At 42.1% G+C, this 19,155-nt stretch overlaps 1 protein-coding gene across 1 annotated transcript in view; it reads left to right on the top strand.

Moving 5' to 3' along the window:
- LOC110537751 (gamma-aminobutyric acid receptor subunit beta-2) overlaps positions 1-17,232 on the top strand; it is a 79,173-nt gene extending 61,941 nt beyond the window's left edge. The window contains exons 6-10 of the mRNA XM_036937769.1: positions 2,436-2,573; positions 4,463-4,615; positions 8,531-8,775; positions 11,666-11,806; positions 14,818-17,232. Coding sequence (XP_036793664.1) covers positions 2,436-2,573; positions 4,463-4,615; positions 8,531-8,775; positions 11,666-11,806; positions 14,818-15,168 — 1,028 coding nt within the window. The 3' untranslated portion in view covers positions 15,169-17,232. The remainder of the gene's footprint in view (positions 1-2,435; positions 2,574-4,462; positions 4,616-8,530; positions 8,776-11,665; positions 11,807-14,817) is intronic.
- Positions 17,233-19,155: the final 1,923 nt, after the last annotated feature.

The following is a 19,155-nucleotide window of genomic DNA, read 5'->3' as shown; positions in this document are numbered from 1 at the left end:
GGGAGATAGTAAATTGACATAGGCTAGTGCTTTTGTTGTTCGTTAGGCCTACTCATCTTGTTGGTTGTTGGTTGATGAAAAGGAAATGATGACGGTTCTTATAACATCTTCAATATGCGCCTTTGAAACAGTACTATGTGGCCAAAACAATCACACAGAAACAAACAACCACAAACCAAAAGTGAAACCCAGGCTACCTAAGTATGATTCTCAATCAGAGACAACTAACGACACCTGCCTCTGATTGAGAACCATACTAGGCCAAACACAAAAACCAACATAGAAAAACAAACAGACTGCCCACCCCAACTCACGCCCTGACCATACTAAAACAAATAATAAAATAACAGAACTATGGTCAGAACGTGACAGGACCTCGCTTTGTGCACGGGGGCATTGTCATGCTGAAACAGGAGAGGGCCTTCCCCAAACTGTTGCCACAAAGTCGGAAGCACAGAATTATCTAGAATGTAATTTTATATTTCTCTTCACTGGAACAAATTATTGCTCCTCTACCAAACTTTACATATTCGCACTATGCATTGGGGCAGGAAGCATTCTCCTGGCATCCACCAAACTTAGATTCATCCGTCGGACTGCCAGATGGTGAAGCATGATTCATCACTCCAGAGAACGCATTGCCACTGCTGCAGAGTGCAATGGCGGCGAGCTTTACAGCCAGCTTTTGGCATTGCACAGGGTGATCTTTGGCTTGTGTGCGGCTGTTCGGCCATGGAGACCCATTTCATGAAGCTCACAAAGAAACAGTTATTGTGCCGACATTGCTTCTGGAGGCAGTTTAGAAGTCGGTAGTGAGTGTTGCAAATGAGGACAGATATTTTTTTGTTATGCGCTTCAGCACTCGGTAGTCCCTTTCTGTGAGCTTGTGTGGCCTACCACTTCGCGGCTGAGCCGTTTCCGCTTCACAATAACAGCACTTACAGCTAACCGGGGCCGCTCTAGCAGGGAACTGACTTGTTGGAAAGGTGGCATCCTGTGACGGTGCCACGTTGAAAGTCACTGAGGTCTTCAGTAAGGCCGTTCTACTGCCAATATTTGTCTATGGAGAATGCATGACTGCGTGCTCAATTTTCTACACCTGTCAGCAACGGGTGTTGCTGAAATATCCAAATCCACTCATCCAAATACTTTTGTCTCGCCTGCGTCCAAATACTTTTGTATTTATAGTGTACACTCCCCTACATATTTATTTGGACAGTAAAGCTACATTTTTTTTATTTGTCTCTATACTCCAGTATTTTGGATTTCAGATCAAATGTTTTATAATTATGAGGCGATAGTACCGAATGTAACTTTTTGTTTGAGGATATATTCATTGAAAGAAATGTACTATATGTATCTAGTCTGCCTATTTGAATGTCTCATAAGAGACATTCAAAGACAAATTCCATTATAGTGTATTAAAATGAGTCAAAAGTGTAGTATTTGGTCCCTATATTCCTAGTACTTAATGGCTACATCAAGCTTGTGACTCTACAAACTTGTGTTTGTAGACACAGTATGTTTCTGAATACTTATACATTAATGTGAATGTTACCATGATGACAGATAATCATAAATGAATCATGACTAACGATGAGTGAGAATGTTACAGATTCACAAAGATCACATCCCCAAGAGAAGCTAACCTCTCACCATTACCGATAATAGGGGAGGTTAGCATTTTTTGGGGGGGGTATGATATGTATTGTCCATAATCATGGTAGCATCCACATTCATGTAGAAGTGTTCAGAAACATATTCTATTCTTATTTACAATATAAGTGACTCCAAAAGGACACTGTTACATGACTTACCATTAGTTTCTATTGGGTACAACGTCATCTGAAACACAACCAAAGTAAACTGCAAATGCATCCAACAAGTTTGTAGTCACACGCTTGATGTAGCAATTTTGTGCTAAGAATACGGGACCAAATAGTAAACGTTTGACTAAATGTAATACTTTATAAGTGAATTTGGCCAAATACTTATGACACCTTCAAATGGAGGTATGAGATACATACAGTAAAGTACTTTCATTTCTAAATGGTAAAACAGATATGTATAAAAATACCCTCAAATAAAAGGTGACATTCTGTACCGTCGCCTGATATAAAAAAAATTGATCTTAAACCCCAAATACTAGAGTATAGAACCAATTGAAATGTTTTACCTTCACTGTCCAAATAAATACGTAGGGGAGTGTATTTGTATCGATCCAAGTGGTAGACATGTTCGGTTTACACTACAGTATTTACAATGGTAATGATCCAGTCAACACATTATTTGTATGCCTTATTGATGATTGTGTGCCTACAAGTGTTAATGTTGAATTAATAATCCTTCGAGACGTGTACACATTAATTACATTACTAACTTGCAGTTTCCTCCTTTGTTCTTCATCAAATGCCCTGTCTCTCACCCTTCCTCAGATGGGTACACCACTGATGACATAGAGTTCTACTGGCGAGGAGGTGACAACGCTGTGACGGGGGTGGAGAGAATAGAACTCCCCCAGTTCTCCATTGTGGACCACAAACTCATCTCCAAGAATGTTGTCTTCTCTACAGGTGATGTCTTATGCCCCAAAATGCCCCTAAATGAAGCTTCTCTCATTAACTTATCACCATAGCTAGGTACAGATACAAAGGACTGCAGAGCAGACAAAAACTGCTTATCTCACAAGGTTATCTCTGGCCTGTTTCTGAATAAGAGCTCTTAGCATTTCCAAAAAATGCCATGTTACATCAGTCTAGCTGGTTTCCCGTAATGCCACAGGCCGGTCCAGAGTCCCCCGCTGTGCAGTGCAAGGAACATGTGGAAGTGTGTAGAGCAATGGGTCAGCTGGTAAAGTGCATCCCTTTATAGGTCAGTTAGAGGTTCAGATCTTCCCTGATTGCACATAGCTTTGACATTGGATCTTCTCTGACAGGCTGGCACATGCATTCTATTTCCAGGACATTTGGCACATAGGGGGAGGTGGGAGGAGAGTGAGGCTTCTATGAAGGGGAAGGAGTGATGGTGGGTCCTGTGAGTGATGTGGATGGGAGACTCCGTGGTGGTGCCGGAACGGATGTGGGACATTCCCGCTTCAGCCAAACTGGCACAAGTCCCACAGGCAGAATGGGGGCCACTCCTGCCCTCAGAAACGGAGCATGCTCATGTGTTATTTAAAAAAGAACCGGTTTGATGGAATGATTTATTCATATTCGTACATTTTCATATTTATGAATTTGCCGTGCAAGCAGGCACAATGGTATTGTATATAGAGGGTCGGGGAAACTGCTTTATTGAATTGGAGCAATACAATGACACAGAGTGAGTCAAACAATTACAGAGCTGGTAAACCCAATGTTGGTAAACCCGATGTTTTCTGATGCATAGAGAACTACCATCAGTAGTTATAGCTCACCTGTTTCTTTATTTGCCGTTACTGCACTGCTTAGGCATTGAGGATGGGGGATTCCCATTTTCTACAGCAGCATGCTGAGATTAGTAAGGACTGACCATCAGGTCACATGGAGAAGTACACATCAGCAGAGATGGTTGGCACTTATCCAATACAACCCCCTATGATGTGATAAGGACAGAAAAATGCCCTTGTTGCTCTATTGACAAGATTGTAACACCTCCCCTCTGTAACCGTAACAACCCCACTATATCATTGGTCCTCGAGGAGACCCTTCCTGCGTCTCTATGTGCCGTGCGCTGCACACTAAACTTGCGAACGCTAACTGTGAACTACTCACTGGAGATGTGTGCCGGAGGCGTTTTTATGCCCACTCTGTAATACATTCATCTTTCTTCTCCTGCTCTCACTGCGCCCGCTGTGTAGCTTCTCCCCAGCTCCTTATACCGTGGGTCCTTCTTGATATGAAGCTCTAATGGTCCCTCGCCTGCCATTTTAATAGAATAATACAACATAATCAAAATACAACCCAATCCCCAAGGACACAAAAATATGAGCATGTTCAAGTAATGCTAGAGTACCATAGAACAGCCTACTGGGTTTATTTTATTTTATAAAGCTTAGATAAGCAAAAATAGAGGGCTCTCCTAGGCAGGCAAAGAACCCCTCTCTACATGCAGATAGATATAGGCATAACTGATAATGCAGGAGAACGCTGATGCCACACAGTTAAAGCCAGAACCAGGATTTTTTTCTGCTGAGTATTTCCCCAACAGAGCTATTGGAGAGGACAACAGGGAGTGGGACCATTCAATCAGCCTTTGTCAGGCATAGGTTGTTAGCTGTATACTGTAGAGAGCCTCAGGAGTCAAGCATAAAGCAAAGTAAAGTCAGTAGAAGCAGATCCGGATGAGAGAACAGAGGGAAATATCAGTGTCTTACACAACAAGGGTCAAACAAGCCCAGGAGACCCACCACCTGTATGTATGTATGTTAGTCTTGTGTCATCTTACGTTGACAATGTCTATTTGTTTATCTCTCTCCATATAGGATCCTACCCCCGACTCTCCCTCAGCTTCAAGCTAAAAAGGAACATTGGCTATTTCATCCTGCAGACCTACATGCCCTCTATCCTGATCACAATCCTCTCCTGGGTCTCCTTCTGGATCAACTATGATGCCTCTGCTGCCAGGGTGGCTTTAGGTAAGGACTTGTGTGTCATGGATTTTGTCATGTGACCAATGACTAAGCTCACAACAACCTTAGCCAAAGCAAAAGTCTAAGGCATGGTTAAGCTAGCGGAAATCCATAGTGTAAGGGCTGGATTCAATCTGTAATCGTGGATGTATCGCTGAAGATCCGTGGAAAATGTTTCCGGGAATTTCTGATTGATCAGACATATGCAGCATTTATCATGAATTCAGTCTCCGTGACCACGGGAACATTGCCTTTAATTGTCAATCGCGCAATAATAGAGGATCTTCAAAGCTATGGATAGAAAACAGCCTTAACACAACATCATACAGTACACATACTAACAGGATGGTATGCTGTTTCTTTTAGCTAGGTTTTGAATCTCTAATAGTCACACCTTGTATTGCCAAAACATATTTTCTTGAGTTCACATGAAAGATTAATACAAACTTGACACGATGCACTGGAGCTCTGCCCCAGTGATGTACTGGGCCCTCCACACCACTTTCTGTTTTTATTTTATCTTTATTTAACTAGGCAAGTCAGTTAAGAAAAATTCATATTTTCAATTCCAGCCTAGGAACAGTGGGTTAACTGCCTTGTTCAGGGGCAGAACGACAGATTTGTACCTTGTCAGCTCGGGGATTCGATCTTGCAACCTTTCGGTTACTCGCCAACGCTCTAACCACTAGGCTACCTGCTGCCCCACTCTGTAGTGCCTTGCAGTCGATGTCGGTGAATTTGTCATGATGCAACCAGTCAAGATGCGCTCGATTGTGCAGTTTTAGAACTTTTTTACGATCCAAGATCCCCATGCTAAATCTCTTCAGCCTCCTAAGGATGAAGAGTCGCTGCCAAGCACTCTTAAGAAGTGTGCGGGTCTGTTTGGACCATCTTAAGTCCTTAGTGATGTGGACGCCAAGAAACTTGAATCTCTCGACCCGCTCCACTACAGCCCTGTCAATGTGGATAAGGGCGTGCTCTCCCCCCTTCCTCCTGTAGTTCAGCTCCTTGGTCTTACTGACGTTGAGGGAAAGGTTGTTGTCCTGACGCCATGCTGCCAAGTCTCTGATCTCCTCCCTGTATGCTGTCTCATATCGCAGTCGGTAATCAGGCCTACCACCGTCATGTCGTCCTCAATCTTGATGATGGTGTTGGAGTCGTGCGAAGCCACGAGGTCATGGGTGAACCGGGAGTACATGAGGGGACTAAGAACCACCCCTGAGGGGCCGAGGGAGAGGGAAGTTTTCAGTCTCAGGGTTCCGAGCTTGGTGATGAGCTTGTCCAGGTGGCAGGGGGAAGTATAAAGTGCAATTGAGATTGCATCATCTGTGGGTCTGTTGGGGCGGATTGGAGTGGGTCCAGCATGTTTGGGATGATGCTGTTGATGAGTGTCATGACCAGCCTTTCAAAGCACTTCATAATTAAAGATGTGAGTACTACAGGGCGATAGTAATTTAGGCAGGTTACCACAGAGTTCTTGGGAACAAGGACAATGGTGGTCAGCTTGAAACATGTTGGGGTTACAGACCGGGACAAAAAGGGATTGAAAATGTCAGTGAAGACACTTGCCAACTGGTCTGCGCATGCTCTTAGAATTCGTCCTAGTATTTTGTCTAGCCCAGTGTCCTTGCGAGTGTTAACCTGTTTAAAAGTTTTGCTCACTTCAACCATGGAGAGCAAGATCATACAGTCATCCGGAACAACAGGGGCAGGACTCTGTTTTCCTCGATGCGAGCATAAAAGGCATTTAGCTCGTTTGGGAGTTCTGGGTCACTGGGCATCTCACGGCTGGGTTTCACTTTGTAATCTGTTATCGTCTGCAAGCCCTGCCACATTCGGCAAGAGTTGGAGCTGGTGTAATAGGATTTCACTTTCCTCCTGTACTGTCATTTTGCATGTTTGATGTCTCGCTGGAGGTCATAGCATGCTTTCTTGTATGCATCCATGTCTGTGTCCCATTCCTTGTAAGCAGTAGCTCCAGCCTTTTAGCCCAGAATGGATATTTTCTGTAATCCATGGCTTTTGATTTGGATACATTCGTACATGTATAGTCGCTGTGCGGGAACGTTGTCTATGTAGTTCTTGATGAAGCCTGTGATTGATGTGGTAAACTCCTCAGTGCTATCAGATGAATCCCAGAACGTATCCCAGTCTGTACTAGCAAAACAGTCTTGTAGGCTCGCATCTGCCTCATTAGATCTCTTCTGTATTCAGTGAATCACTGGTACTTCCTGTTTGAGCTTTTGATTGTAAACAGGAAGCAGTAGGATAGAGTCATGGTCTGATTTGGCAAAGGGAGGGCGAGGGAGGGCCTTGTATGAATTTTAGTGAAACGCTGCCTTGGTGTGTGTACTTTCTTGTTTGTTCATGAGTCATAGTTTGAGTGCCAAAGTGGTGTTGTCATGTGGAGGGATGTAGACAGCCATGATAATAATGGATGAGAACTCTCTTGGTACCATGAGGTATTCTATGTCAGATAAGCAAAAGCTTGAGATATCCACACTGGAAGCAGGCCACCAGTTCGTGTTAGGAAAAGGCAGACCCCTCCCCTTTTGGACTTGCCCGAGGCTGCTGTTGACCGATCGTGCTGCTGCATGGAGAAACCACTGTTCCATGTTCATAGATTGGGCTATCCAAGTTTCTGTGAGGCATATACTATTGCAGCTTTTTAAGTCTCGAAGACTCTCGAATTAAGCTCCTTTTCTTGTGTGACTGGACATTTGGACAATGAAACGGAGGGGATTTCTGGTGGATTTTCTCTGACCAGGATGTCAGCCCATCTACCGCGTCTATGTCTGCTGAATTTTGGTACCCCATGAAACAAATAAATAATTTCCTGTATGAACAAAAAGAACAGCTGAGTCAGAGTCGAAGTCGAGGTTAGTAACTAAAGTGCTTGGCGGTCATATTTGATAATAGTATGAATTCTTGGTATGAAAAAAGTCACTAAATAGTACATTTGGTTTGGAGAAAAAGCATGATGGAGCAGCCTTACAGACCACAACAACCGAGATGCTTCCTAAAGTAGAGTGATGGATGACTGAAGTGATTTCTTTCCACTCTGATTTGAGTGCCTCTGCATTTTTTTGTTCCCTGTATTTTGGAAGTCATAATTTCTCGCTGTCAACCTTCATTGCATAAGTCTGGCCCATGAGGTCTTGTGGTGCTGCCTGCCTGCATAGGATATAGAAAGCTCCATTCTCCCTCACCCGTCCACATCGCTGGCGCCCTCGATAAGAGCAGCACTCTCCTTGATTGTAGACTGACCTGCGTATATTTATCGGAGAGGGGAGGCATGTATGGGATTTAATGAAAACCAGATGTAAGGCTTGATAATGGAGGCAGCTGGACAGGGGGTTGGTCAACCCAAATCAGACCTCTGTTCAGGAACCGTTTGACTCTGTCATGCTTTGTCATTTATAGGCACTAACAACAGACGTATAGCTTTGTGCATTGCAATTGTGTATGGATGCAATGCCCTTCTTCTATCAACTTGTCATTGACCAGAATCAGAGCTGGAAAATGAAGTCAATTACAGATTGCAGAGTCGATACAAAAAAAAGCTAGATTAATCTGTCATAAAATAATTATAACAAGAACATATTGAATGACATCAGTTAGCTTCACCATATACGTAGAAAAACACCAAGACCCCTTTTTTAACAGTGAGCCGACCTCCCAGTTGACTGTCATCATTAAACAGAAATGGTTGTGAAAGGATGTGAAAGTCTACAGGAGATTCCTTGTCAGCCACAGCAGTCTGCTTGCTAGCACATTCAAATGAGAAGCAGAACAAACCTGATGTATCTGATCTGTGGTCAAGGCTTGAGTAGCTCTCTCTGTGGGAGTCCTCTGCTAATGAGGCGGACCGTTGGTCTCCAGTGATGATCTGTGATGATAATGGGTGGTTTATTTTCCCAGGAATCACCACTGTGCTGACCATGACCACCATCAACACTCACCTGCGGGAGACCCTTCCTAAAATCCCTTATGTCAAGGCCATTGACATGTACCTGATGGGCTGCTTCGTCTTCGTTTTTCTGGCCCTGCTGGAGTACGCCTTGGTCAACTACATCTTCTTCGGCAGGGGACCCCAGCGCCAGAAGAGGGCGGCTGAGAAAGCAGCTGTCGCCAACAACGAGAAAATTAGAATGGATCCAAACAAGGTACAGTACACACCATGTACTGTACATTGTTAACACCTTGATAGAATACCCAGTATTTTAAAGAGTAGCCCACTGGATAGATGATACAAGTTACTGTATGTAATCCCAGCCTTGAAAAGAACCAAATTATTTAGGTAGTGAATCATCTTCGTGCACATTTAGATACATTCTTACTTTTCATACAATGCATACTTGATGAAAATGAGTGCTTAGTCTTTTCTTTATTGTGAATCGCTGTACAAATTGTTCCTGTCCAGTCTTATTCTCATAATTTCACTATGAACACGCACACACACACACGCACACACACACACACACACGCACACACACGCACACACACACACACCTGTGAGCTGACAGTTTCAGATGAAAGCAGTGGCATGACTTGATTCTTGAGCTTACTGTATATGAAGCTGATGTTTTCTCTTTCTTCACCTCATGAAAGTGAATTTAATTATTGAAAGAACTGACTGTGAAGCTAAAATGTAGTGACGACCAGTAAGGAAATCACGATGAAGAATGTCACCACTTCAAATAGGGGGGTTGGATTAATGCTACTCTGCTTTACCGTCAAGGAGAACCAGCCTTAATAAGCCTACACCAGTCTTGTGTGAATTCCAAATAAGGCAATTTGCCACACAGGCAGAGAATTTCTCCATTTCTTTTGCCTAAATGAAATGGAATGAAAGGCCAGGAAACATTTAAAGCCTGTAAGAGAGCCTGTGGAGCTTGTGAAGAGTATTCTTCCTATTACATTTACCTGTTTTAAGCCTTGTTTATACCTGGTGCTATTGCCGCGTTCATGTGCTAGTCGGAACTAAGAAGCTTGGAAATGTCCGACTTGCTAATAGGCTGTAGTTATGCACGTGATGCTTCAACCAATTAGTACGTACCAATAATTACGTGAACACGACATAACATGTGACCGGATTTCCTGGTGCCTCACTGTATGCTGATTATTTGATAGATATTCCTTCAAAATAACATAAATTAATTCATTTTAAAGCTATTGATGCCATAAGTCAGTGGTGCTACCTGTCAATTATTTTAGAGACCGGTATAATGATTTAAAAGGTTTGACCATCCAGATCTGTTTAGACTTGATTATTGTCCAGATACAATGGATCCTTGACTACCTCAGGAGGTGGTCAGGAAGATCTAATCGCAATCCGATCACAATGCATATTTTAATCATCTACACCTGTCAAAAAATGTGGGCAAATCAGAATGTTGACAAGATCAAGACAAAGGACGCATTTTAAAACCAGGTATAAACGGGGCTTCTATGTCCTGCAAATGTGATTAAGTTTTGTAAAAGCTTCTCTTATCTACATGTTAAGTGGGTTAACTCAATGAAAACAGGGTGTATCAGAATGTGTACTGTTTACAGGTTGACACTTAGTATTCAGACCCCTTGACATTTTCCAAATTTCGTTAGGTATTATTCTAAAATTGATTAAATAATGATTTTCTCATCAATCTACACACAATACCCCAGTACAAAAAAAACCTACTAAAATATCACATTTACAAGTATTCAGACCCTTTACTCAGTACCTTGTTGAAGCACCTTTAGTGGCGACTACAGCCTCGAGTCTCCTTGGGTATGACGCTACAAGCTTGGCACACCTGTATTTGGGGAGTTTCTTCCATTCTTCTCTGCAGGTCCTCTCCATCGCTATCATGTTGGTTGCTGCACATCTATTTTCAGGTATCTCCAGAGATGTTTGATCGCGTTCCAGTCCAGGCTCTGGCTGGGCCACTTAAGGACATTCAGAGACTTGTCACTCCTGCGTTGTCTTGGCCATGTGCTTAGGGTCGTCGTCCTGTTGGAAGGTGAACCTTCGCCCCAGTCTGAGGTGCTGAGCGCTCTGGAGCAGGGTTTCATCAAGGATCTCTCTGTGCTTTGCTCCTTTAATCTTTGACTGACTAGTCTTCCAGTCCCTGCCACAGACAAACATCCCCACTGCATGATGCTGCCACCACCGTGCTTCATCGTAAGATGGTGCCAGGTTTCCTCCAGACGTGATGCTTGGTATTCAGACCAAAGAATGTAATGTGCCTTTTACTGAGGAGTGGCTTCTGTCTGGTCACTCTACCATAAAGGCTTGATTGATGGAGTGGTTGTCCGTCTGGAAGGTTCTCCCATCTCCACAGAGGAACTATAGAGCTCTGTCAGTGACCATCGGGTTCTTAGTCACCTCCCTGACCAAGACCTTTCTCCCAGATTGCTCAGTTTGGCCGGGCGACCGGCTCACGGAAGAGTCTTGGTGGTTACAAACTTTTCTATTTAAGAATGATGGAGGCCACAGTGTTCTTGGGGACCTTCTATGCTGCAGACATTTTTTGGTACCCTACCCTCAAGTTGTAGAAACATCTCCAGGATGATCAATGGAAACAGTATGCACCTGAGCTCAATTTTGAGGCACACAGCAGAGGGTCCAAATACTTATGTAAATAACATATGTGTTTTTTATTTTGAATACATTTCCAAAACTTTCTAGAAACCTGTTTTTCGCTTTTTCGCCATGGGATACTGTGTGTAGATTGCTAAGGATTATTAATTTATTCAATCCATTTTAGAATAAGGCTAACAAAATGTGGAAAAAATACTGAATACTTTCCAAAAGGCACTGTATAACAGAGAAAACATGCTTTGGATAGAAATTCGGATGTTGTGGACTGCATTTAAATAAAGGGATGTATAGTAGTTTCCTGTAGTATTACATTTGAGTAAAAGTGTTCGTTTTTTGGGGGGGTTTTCAGTGAAATTTGATACTTGCAGGTACTGCCTCTCTGAACATGGTTACCTTTACCTGAATTGTCTATTTTGTGTTGCTTCTCCTAGCATCTGACCCAAGTGACCATAATGGTTTTTGTATGCTTTCAGTGGTTGGTGGGAAATGTAGTTCAGAGAGACGATACTCTGTATGCGAGAATGAAACAGAGGGATATTGACGCTCATGACTCAATGTGGGAACCAATCTTTGTGGATGACGCAGCGATGGGACTAGGCGATCAAAAGAATAAGGTACTGGATTAACAACTGAGTGACAATATATAGTAAAAAGAACCCAACTAGAACCACTTTGGTATTTCCTTTACACCACTTGTTACATTTTACCTATAGTTTCCACCACCATCATTGATTGTCCTCCCCTGAACTCCACTTCTAGATGCTGGTTTGCACATTCTAAACACATTTTAGTTTGATGTACTTATCTGCAGTATTCTATAGTAACATCTAGCAAATAAACACTGTGATTGATAGCTTCCCATTTTAGTAGATGGTGAATACATGGGAAATGAAAGGAGGATACCTAGTCAGTTGTCCAACTGAACGCATTTAACCCATCCCCTCTGATAAGCCTCGTTGTGCAATAATGTGTTTCATTCACCGTGCCCTCTCTGTCCTCACCCCTATACCATACGTTATTGTTCAACTTCTGGAAAATGGAGGCGGAAAAGCACCTCATCTTTCCAGGGAGGGAATTAGAGATGGCTCTAGCTGCATGGCATGTGGGGTCGAGGTGGTCAGCCAGAGTCAGCTCCACTGATAAACCCAGATTCCTCCATTCCTAGCATGTCCAGGCAAGGGGTGTTGAGTTGAAAGAACAAAATACCAGGCACAATTACAAACATATTTTAATCTTGTAATAGATTACTAAAACTACTTACGACACAAAGAGTGTGCAATGATGGTGACAAAAGACAGTGTCTTCTATCTTTATCGCTGTTTACACTTTGTCGTATCAGTGTTTTTGTCATCAAACTATTAAAATATGTTTGTAATTGTGCCTGCGATTTTGTTCCTTCAACTCTTAATTGTCAGGGAGTATAACTCAATGAAAAAAGCAGTAAGTACAATATGCCTTTCACATTCTATGGTAAAAGGGACCCAGAGCTCCCTTTCAACCAAACAAACATTATTTTAACAGCAGGGGCTGTTACACAATTTTTAAGAGTGATTTCTTGGTATGGATTCTAATGAAGGCATTAAGCCTTAGGCTCTTCATTCATTACATGTAGCGTAATTAATAATACATATGAAGAGTTTCAATCCAAAACTCTATATATCCATTTTCAGAAATGTTGGTATTTGAGCTTTTATTGTTTAAAGAACATGAAAGAGATTGGTGTACCATGGCAAGGCAGACATGTATTCATTTGAAACCTATCACTTGATGGTTTCATTTCAGAGGCAAATAATCATGTTTTTTTCGGAAAAACGCAATATCTGCCTCACTCTCAGAGAATTTAGTACTGCTAGGTTCAATTTAAAAAATATAAAGTTTTAATATCTTGCTTATTCTCTGAGGTATCAATCACAGCATCCTGTTGGAGACAGACACGTCGAGACGTGCCCCGCCTCTAGTCATTCTCTGTTCTTTGGCCAATTGCGAGGTTGACACTAAGGAGCGTAGGACTCCAGCTCCTGTCGATTGTGTGGAGTACTAATTGAAAGGAATGTTTTGCTTTGAGTAGAATTCATTTTCTACTCCTAGCTATCGAGACTTTATTAGCCCTCGCCGAAAGGCTTTAGCTAACTTGGCTAGCTAGCTGGAAAGATGGCTAACCACACCAGCATTACTACCTGCAACATTGTACTATTGTTAGATCCCTTCTCTCATCTAAATTTCACTTTTGTTTACTCATTTGTGTTAATTTGACAAGCTCTACGATTATATCTACCCAAAAACAAACTGCCCAACGCGGTTCCCTTGGCTAGCACTGTACTAGCTACAAGGTAACTGCTAGCTAGCTAACGCATTACTGGCCTCACGGCTTAGTTTTCACACGGTGCTCACCCTAGCTAGCATTAGCCGCAAGGCTTCTAATTAGCTAGCTCATGCCTAACAGGCGTCTTCATATGAGCAAGCCCTGCTCTGTACAATAGTTACTGCTAGAGTGGTTTTGAGAAGGAGGCTCAAACGCTCCACTATCTCTACCACCTCCCTCGCCTCTAAGTCATTGGCCGAGGTGGAGGCTGAGTCCCCCACAGTCAAGCCAAGTTGGGGCGACGTTATGGATAGCATCAATTCCATCCCCTCACTGTCTGACAACTTGGTGCCAGGGAGGTTGAGCTATGGGATGATGAGGAGGATGGCAGGATTAATCTTGTGGATCTCCTCGACTTTGAATCTGAGATTGAGGGTGTAGATACCGCTCTTCCACCATCGAAAATCCCCATTCCTCCTGTCCCCAGGACGGAGGAACCTTGATCTCCCCCATCTGAAATTTGGGCTATTTGACATTTGCTAGCGATCCACAGTCAAACTCGGCATCGAGTGGCCGGCTCCCTTGGGGGCCAGGATTCCGTAAGGGACCTGTACAGACCCGGGCCATGTGGCAACCCGTTGGTCACTGCAACCTGCCCCACAGTGGGCAAAGGGCAACAAGCTGCGGCCGCAGCAAGGTTCCGCCGCCTGAACCCCCCGATTGGGGGCAAGAAGGGCCATACAACCTAGGGTGCAGCCCTAGCGGCAGAGGAGTATTGTGTACGTGCCCTATCCAGCCTCTTTCGTGTTCAACGTGACCCACACTCTCTCCTTACGCGAGCGATGACATAGACTGACCAGGTGAATCCAGGTGAAAGCTATGATCACTTATTGATGTCACTTGTTAAATCCACTTCAATCAGTATAGATGAAGTTGAGGAGAGGTCAAATTAGGGTTTTTAATCCTTGAGACATGGATTGTGTATGTGTGCCATTCTTAGGTGAATGGGTTAGACAAAGATTAAGTGCCTTTTGAACGGGTATGGTAGGTGCCAGGTGCACTGGTTTGAGTGTGTCAAGAACTGCAATGCTGCTTGGTTTTTCACGCTTAACAGTTCACTGTTTGTATCGAGAATGGTCCACCACCCAAAGGACATCCAGACAACACGACACAATCTAAAAATCTACGAATAAAACATCTGAGAACAGTGATATTTTACACACACATAAAGGTACCCATAAGCAATCATTTCTGATGAAAAACAAAACTTGGTGGATATAGCGTTTTGTAACTCAACTCTTTGTATCATTTCTCACCTTTTAGATGGACCCACATGAAAACATTCTGCTGGGCACAATAGAAATTAAGAATGAGATGGGAGCGTCGGAGCTGACCCTTGGTCTCAGTGACCCCAGGAGCACAATGTTAACTTATGACAGCTCCACCCTGCAGTACCGCAAAGCAGGGCTGCAGGCCAGGCACAACTTTGGACGCAACACTCTGGAGCGGCATGTAACTCAGAAGAAGAGCCGGCTACGGAGACGTGCTTCCCAGCTGAAGATTAACATTCCCGACTTAACTGATGTAAACTCTATCGACAAGTGGTCGAGAATGATCTTCCCCACTGTATTTTCCTTGTTCAACATTATCTATTGGCTCTACTACGTTAACTAAATGGACTTCAGCAAGGGCAGAACAAAACAAACAGCAAAAATGTTGCTTGTTTTTCTCTGAATTTGTATTTTGCTGTTTGTTCTTGCAACACAAGACTGAATTACTGAAACAAAATCAGGACCGATTCCATTTGAGCTTGGAACACCTTAATTGCTGGCTAACACATGAAAACCTTAGAGGAGAGAAAGATTCAGAACATATATGGTGCCTGTACCAGAGTTTATAATTTAGATTATTTAGTGAATATAGTATTTTATCATTTTTAAGTGTTTGTTTGCATATATTTTTGTTTTATTTGTACAATATATATTTAATTTGTTGCCAAAACATAGTTAGAAATATTAATGATATATTGATTTTAAAATGACTCACAGACCACAAAGACATTCCTTAATACAGCTACAAGCACATTCAGGTCAATCTTTTCTAAGGTGTATTCATTCAAAGAGACAGATGTGATGTTATTTATCCTACAATTGATTTTGTCTTTATATTGTGAAGTTTCCATTTTCATAGTATTGCTATATGAAGTCATAGCATGAGGGTTTTATGATGAACTAACCTTTTCTACGTTGATATAGTTGACAAATCATAAGCTTTCTTTTAAGCATTATTTCAATTCTAAGAAAACATTTGATATTTCAAACAACAGAAACTAACATCATTCCAAACCTTGACCGAAGAAACTAGAAGTTCAAGCGTATAGACGATTCACATTGAATGCTATAGCACACCGTACAGAGAAATGTATCACTAAGTGTATCAAATGTATCACTTGATTGATAAAATGTCAAGCCCCCTGTCAACTGAGAGGTTGAATATATTGCAAAAAAAGGGGGACAGAAGAAGAGAGAGAGACTAAGAAAGAGAATGCTGCATTAGTCATCAATGCAGTTCACCAGTCAGTGATACAGGGATAGATGCTGTATGTGATCAAAAGGTAACTTGAAGATAGATACACAAATGTGTATCTTAATATTGTCCTTTTGTCCATTTTAGTCCTTTGTTCACATATCCTTAAGATTACAGGATACAATGATGTATTTGTTCATGCTTGCTCTTCATATAGATATACAGAAACACACATTGGCTCTAGTTTGTTAAGAAACATCCGATAGCATCAGATATGTCATGCCTAGTCCTAATGACTGATGACATTGAGCCAGCAGTTAAGGCGTCTATCATGGGCATTTTGTGATGCATCACAAGCCATTCTTTTCTGTCACAATGATGTGTAAATATCTCCTGTAAATGATTGATTGTTTAAAAAGGAATGATATCTATCATAGTTCCAGAGAGGATCCATCCAGCATTTGTCCATGACATAATTCACTTCAGGAAGCTGGAAGGGTTTGCATGACGGTTTTGAGCAACTCCACATACTAAATATACATTGTCATGACTGCCATTACTAACATCCAGGTTTCGATATTAACCATACAAAAGAGAGAAAAGCCTGCTCCTGCAAGCTGGTAAGACAAACTAGAATACATAAAAGCACAATACTGCTCCAAATCTCAAATGAAAAGGGACTGTCCTCTTTTATTTTAAAGATATGTTTCTTTTTTGGTTATCAGTGCATTCCATTACTCTACATTTTTGACAAATCATTACCATAAGTATACTGTAACAATACTACTTTTCCTTAATTTTTTACCTTAATTGTGATACTCCATAAAGAATCACGCCTAGGTATAGCATTGCCAGTAGTAGAATCAGCATTCAACATACAGTGTAGTGTATTCAGACACCTTGACTTTTTCAACATTTTATTACGTTACAGCATCATTCTAAAATTGATTAAATCGTTTTCCCCAGCTCATCTATACATAATACCCCGTAATGACAAAGCAAAAACTGTTTTTTTATAAAATGTTTCAAATTTATTTCAAACTGAAATTACATTTACATAAATATTCCTTACCCTTTACTCGGTACTTTGTTGAAGTCTTGAGTCTTCTCGGGTATTACGTTACAAGCTTGGCACACCTGTATTTAGGGAGTTTCTCCCATTCTTCTCTGCAGATCTACTCATGCTCTGTCAGGTTGGATGGGGAGCGTCATTGCACAGCTATTTTCAGGTCTCTCCAGAGATGTTCGTTCAGGTTCTGGCTGGGCCACTCAAGGACATGCATAGACTTGTCTCGAAGCCACTCCTGCTTTGTCTTGGCTGTGTGCTTAGGGTCGTTGTCCTGTTGGAAGGTGAACCTTCGCTCTGGAGCAGGTTTTCATGAAGGATCTCTCTGTACTTTGCTCTGTTCATCATTCCCTCGATCCTGACTAGTCTCCCATTCCCTGTTGCTGAAACACATCCCCACAGCAAGATGTTGCCACCACCATGCTTCACCGTAGGGATGGTACAAGGTTTCTTCCAGATGTGACACTTGGCATTCTGGCCAAAGAGTTCAATCTTGGTTTCATCAGACCAGAGAATCTTGTTTCTCATGTTCAAAGTCCTTTAGGTGCCTTTTGGCAAACCCCAAGCGGGCTGTCATGTGCCTTTTACTGAGGAGTGTGTTCCTTCTGGTCACTCTACATAAAGACCTGATTGGTGGAGTGCTGCAGAGATGGTTGTCCTTCTGGAAGGTTCTCCCATCTCCACGGAGGAACTCTGGAGCTCTGTCAGAGTGACCATCGGGGTCTTTGTCACCTCCCTGACCAAGGCCCTTCTCCCCCGATTGCTCAGTTTGGCCGGTCGGCCAGCTCTAGGAAGAGTCTTGGTGGTTGCAAACTTCCTCCATTTAAGAATGATGTAGGCCACTGTTCTTGAAGACCTTCAATGTTGGAGACATTTTTTGATAGCCTTCCCCAGATCTGTGCCTCGACACGATCCTGTCTCTGAGCTCTACGGACCCCAATTCCGTCGACCTCATGGCTTGGGTTTTGCTCTGACATGCGTTGTCAACTGTGGGACCTTTTATATAGACAGGTGTGTGCCTTTCCAAATCATTTCCAATCAATTGAATTTACCGCAGTTGGACTCCAATCAAGTTGTAGAAACATCTCAAGGATGATCAATGGAAACAGGATGCACCTGAGCTCAATTTCGAGCCTCATAGCAAAGGGTCTGTATACTTATGTAAATAATCCATTTCAATTTTTTATTATTAATACATTTGCAAACATTTCTAGAAACCTGTTTTCGCTTTGTGGGGTTTTGCTTGTAGATTGATGATACATTATTTTTTGTCAATTCATTTTAGAATAAGGCTGTAACGTAAGAAATTGTGGAAAAAGTCAAGAGGTCTGAATACTTTCCAAATGCACTGTAAATTAAGAAACCTCAAACATTTTTGACACCAAAACACACAATACTGTAATAATACTCCTTTCCTGTCTGTTTGTTTAACTTATTAGTGAAACCCTGTGAAGAACTGTACACGTTGGAATTCCCATATTTGACCACTGTCTTTATAAAACAAAATTTTTCACAAACCGATACAAAAGCCATAGTGGCTGTATAGCAGGTTTTCCAAAATAACTTGGCACTCCCTCCAAACAGAGATAGTTTCAAGGATTAGGCTAGACCATTACCATTTCTCTCTTATGCTCCTTGGAATAGTAATGGAAACAAAAACAGGGATAAATGCACAAATATTATAAATTATTTTCCTTAGTGATTTCTGATCATTTTAGTGTTTGATGAACCCTAGATGATCGGTAACAATAAAATGTAGAAAACATGTCCATGAACATTTGTATTATCCTTAAATGCAGATGTAGTGACTTCACCTCAAGTTCAATTGCACAGGTTTTCAACATCATTGATATTCACATAATATGTCATATTGCATTACATCTACATGCTCTTTTCTCAATGCTGTCAACTTGTGTCCAGTTCCTTGCTTTTGATTAGGTCCTCTAACACGGGGGTTCCCAAAATGGTGTCCGCAGCCAGATATGTTTTATTTTAGTTTTGTTATGAATATTGCTAACAACAACAGATTAAACATGTTTTGGCCAAGAGAGTCGTGGAATACATTTAGA

This window comes from Oncorhynchus mykiss, chromosome 12 (assembly GCF_013265735.2).
Source record: "Oncorhynchus mykiss isolate Arlee chromosome 12, USDA_OmykA_1.1, whole genome shotgun sequence".
Classification (NCBI taxonomy): Eukaryota; Metazoa; Chordata; class Actinopteri; order Salmoniformes; family Salmonidae; genus Oncorhynchus; species Oncorhynchus mykiss.
Note: the sequence above shows the minus strand (reverse complement) of the source record. Positions and strands in the feature narration are given on the sequence as shown.